Raw genomic sequence first — 4,240 nt, forward strand, 5'->3', positions numbered from 1 at the left:
CAGCCTGGGCTGGGGCCCCCCCCCCCCCCCCCCGCACAGTGCACTGGGCCTCTGGTATATATATACATATACTAGTTTTCCCTTTATATATTTTAATATATTACTCTCATTTGACATTTCCCTTTTCCATGTATTTGTATAATCTTGAATACTAATAATAATACTTGAGTCTAATTTTGTTTTGTTTTTCAAATGCAGAAAAAATTAATGATTTTATTTACTAATGATCATTTGGAATGGTACAGGTAGGTCTTGAAGGGAAATGGATTGTTTCTTCTACCCACTAGATTTAGGGGCCACAACAAAATTTCAGAAATGAAATTCAATCAAGGATGTGGGGGAACTCTTTTCTATATCCATAGTATGTTACTGAGGGAGAAAAGTCATGGGACAGTGTGCATCTGTCATAGCATCATTTAAAAAAACCTCTACAATCTGTGTGCAAGCTAAAGTGTCTGTACTGGTCCAGACAAAACTACAGTGGGTGATGTCCAATGGAGGTGCGGGTGGAGGTGGGAGTGATTTTCAATGGAGGTGCAGTTGGATGACTCTGGGCTGAACACTTTTACCTTTCAAATTTGCAGACATCACCTTTGTAACAAAACCCAAAATATCCAAGTCCATGACATGCATTTCCATTAGGAGATGAAACATGGGAGGAGGCTCTTAATTATGGTTGTCACTACTTGCCGTCTGCCCACCTGAGCCCAGAATGTGGGCCCCACAGACTCTCTAGGTGCTCTCTCTGGGTCAGCATTATTCTAATTCTACCTTGCTTTTCAGGTGTGGGGTTAGCCACCAGAAAACTGGGAAATTTGGCCAAACCCAAAGTGATCATCAGTAAGAAAGGGGATACTATAACCATAAGGACTGAAAGCACCTTTAAAAATACAGAGATCTCTTTCAAGCTTGGCCAGGAATTTGAAGAAACCACAGCTGACAACCGGAAAACAAAGGTAAGCTTCAATGTTTCTCTTCAAAGTCTCCAGCTTGAGAGAGGATAAGTCCGCTAGTGTTGAAAGGGTAGACTACTTCCTTCTGTTGGAAATGAATGTGCTTACTAATGCTTCTTTAATCAACCAATTATGTGAACTTGTCTTTGCAGAGCGTCGTAACCTTGGTCAGAGGCTCATTGAATCAAGTGCAGAAATGGGATGGCAAAGAGACCACAATAAAGAGAAAGCTGGTGGATGGGAAAATGGTAGTGGTAAGAGTGTCTTTACTTCTAAATACAGAAATGATGCCATTGAAATAAAGAAATTGGTTATAATATTTTCAAAAATATTCTTTTTTTCTTTAGAACCCCAATGGCTAAGCATGGCTGAGAGTGAGGCAGAATTAGTGTTTGGGTGATGCTTAAACTATCAAGAGTTCCAGTTTAAGGCTTGAGAATTTAGAACTAAGAAAGCCTACTTGTTACTTTAGATATAACAACACGTAAAAATGATAGTAAAGTTAAAGAGGGTCTGGATGAATCTCACTAGTTGGGACTTACAAAGAGAAAAGCAAGTCTAAGTTCTACAAGCAAAACAAACCCAAAGGCTCAATCAGTGAATATTTGTAGATATCTAAGTGTTTTCAAGAATCCATAGTAACTTGGCCTAAACCACGTCAATAATTGAAGCTGAGCTCTCGGCAGACCTCGTTAGTCGGCAGATGAGAAGGGTGACAAAGGTTACATGAGGTGACCTCTGATGATTTTTTGAAGTTTTGGGTTCTGTGCTCACTAATTAGCACATACATTAATTGTAAATAGATTCACATGCTGTTTTGAATGTCTCTTCCTTTAGAACAGAGGTTTTTTGATCCCTGCCTGCACAATAGACTTACATGGGGAGTAAGTACCAATATGGGGCCCATCACAGATCACACCACTTGGGGAGGAGGAGCCATCCGTATTTTTAAGTGTTCCTCAGACAAGGCAAATGTGCAGGTAATTTTGAAAACCACTGTTTTAGTAGACTTAAAAGCGTGCATATAATTTTATTTATCTATTTATTTTTCCATTCAATACTATTTTGAATTACTTTCAGGTGTTCAGCATAGAGGAAGTTGCCATTTTAAAAGAATTCTTCTGCTGTAGCATAGATCAACTTTAAAACTATTTCTCCTGCTTTAGTGGCCATGATTTTAAATTACTGGAGACTGGCATGCTGATATTTTAAACTTTTCTGAGTTTAACCTTGTGGGATGGTTTTTAATTTCTGTTATCACTACAAATTTGTTGTCCCTTCGTTTGGGCTTTAGGTATCCAGTTCATCTCTCTCTTTTTTAAAGGAATGTAAGATGAAAGGCGTGGTCTGCACCAGAATCTATGAGAAGGTCTGAGAAAATCGATGCCTCGTTGACCTGATATTTGCTCAGCTGTTCCCATGGCAGAGTCTGACTACACTGCAGTTTGCTTGTTCTTGCTTTCATATTAATAGATCAGACAGGATTAATTTACAATCCAGCATTATTCAAATATGTTCAATTTGCTTGCATATCTTTGCTGTCTTAAAGTGTCTAGATTGCCCTGACCTAAATAGTTGATAATGTCATGTAATTAATTTTAAAATTCTAACTTGCATTTTGCATACCTGCAATGATAATAAAAGGAAGCAAACATACTGGTCAGGGGTAGCTCACACAGATGCCTGCCAGGCGGGAGTGCTGACGAGGGGGAGGAGCAGTCAGGCAACCCAGAGGAGCAGCTCCAGCCAAGACAAGCCGTCTCTACTTGACTCCAGCCAATTTTTTCAAATTGAGGTTAACTTATAGACAGCGAAATGCACATGTCTTCAAGGTAAAGTTTAACCCATTGCACGCACCCATGTCACTCACATCCTGTTCAAGACACAGTACATTTCCTTAACCCCAGAATGCTTTCCCATGCCCCTTCCCAGGTCATGTCCTGCCCTGTTCCACCTCCAACAAAAGCAAATAGTGGCTTAGTTTCTATCACCAGAGATTCGTTTTGCCTGTTCTCAAACTTCATGTAAATGGATTCATATATTATGTGTTCTTTTGTTTGCCTTTTAAAACTCAGCATGTTTTTGAAATTCTTCCATATTGTTCCTGCAGCAGTAATGGGTTTCTTTTTATTGCTGAGTAGTATCTCATTGCGTGAATGTATCACAGATTCTTTATCTCTTCTTCTCTTAAAACAGTTGGGCTATTTCCAATTTGGGGCTATGATGAGCAAAGCTCCTACAAACATTCTCATACAAGGCTGTTTGTAGACACACGAGTTCCTCTCTTTTGGATGAATTACTAGGCATGAAATTCCTGGGTCCAGTTGGTTTTGACAGGCAGGAATGAGAGAACTCTGTGTTCCAATAATAATGAAACTATTTCCGATATATTACATGATTGAGCAAATGAGAAGATGTATTAACGTTAGGAGACAGAATTTTCCCTCTGGAAGAAGGAACATGCAGCTATGGAATGAGGGGGAAACAAACAATGTGAAAATGCACTGGGATAGATGGAAATTCACGGTTTCTAAGACATGTATTTGTGTGTGTGTGTGTGTACAATTTGACATGCATATCTGCATGTCCTGATGTGCGTATGCACATATGTGTTAATGTGTATGTATACAGTAGTTCCCCCTTAGCCTTAAGGGATACACTCCCAGACCCCCAGTGGATGTCTGAAGCCACAGATAGTACCAACCCTATACATACTATGTTGTTTCCCTATACATACAGACCTATGATAAAGTTTAATTTATAAGTTAGGCACAGTAAGATATTAACACCAAGGGCTAACAAGAAAATAGGACGATTATGACAATATACTCTAATAAACGTTATGTGAGTATGGTCTCTCTCAGATATCTTGTATTGTCTTCATCTTTTCACTTAAAGGAAGCACTTTAAGGCATATCCGAATTGCCAGCAGCACTACTCTTGCGTTTTGGGGCCAATATGCAGTAAAACAAAGGTTATTTGAACACAAGCCCTGCGATCTGATAACCCAGACGGCAGCTCAGTGACCACCAGGCACGGAGCGTCTACAGCGTGGAGACACCGACAGGGGAGTCACCTCCCAGGCTGGGCGGGCAGAATGGCGTGAGATTGCATCATGCTACTCAGCACTGCGCGGAACTTAAAAGTTATGACTTGTTTATTTCTGAAATTTTTCACTTAATACTTTTGGACTTGATTTACTGCAGGTAACTAGCTGAAACCACAGAAAGCAAAGCCGAGAATGAGGAGGGACTTACTGGACAGGTACACACATGCATGTGTTTCCC

General features: G+C 40.0%; 1 protein-coding gene across 2 annotated transcripts in view; it reads left to right on the forward strand.

The window, feature by feature from the left end:
• Positions 1–3,816, forward strand: part of LOC102245462 (myelin P2 protein) — a 9,673-nt gene extending 5,857 nt beyond the window's left edge. Inside the window, exons 2-5 of one of the 2 annotated variants that reach the window (XR_314267.2) lie at positions 784–956; positions 1,106–1,207; positions 1,791–1,933; positions 2,278–2,317. Coding sequence is in view for 1 of the 2 variants with exons in the window: in XM_005878184.2 (XP_005878246.1) it covers positions 784–956; positions 1,106–1,207; positions 2,278–2,328 (326 nt within the window). In the remaining variant the exon portion in view is untranslated. Of the gene's footprint in view, positions 1–783; positions 957–1,105; positions 1,208–1,790; positions 1,934–2,277 lie in introns of both variants that reach the window. The other variant, XM_005878184.2, reaches the window with a different exon arrangement.
• Positions 3,817–4,240: the final 424 nt, after the last annotated feature.

Source organism: Myotis brandtii, unplaced genomic scaffold (genome assembly GCF_000412655.1).
Source record: "Myotis brandtii unplaced genomic scaffold, ASM41265v1 scaffold55, whole genome shotgun sequence".
Classification (NCBI taxonomy): domain Eukaryota; kingdom Metazoa; phylum Chordata; class Mammalia; order Chiroptera; family Vespertilionidae; genus Myotis; species Myotis brandtii.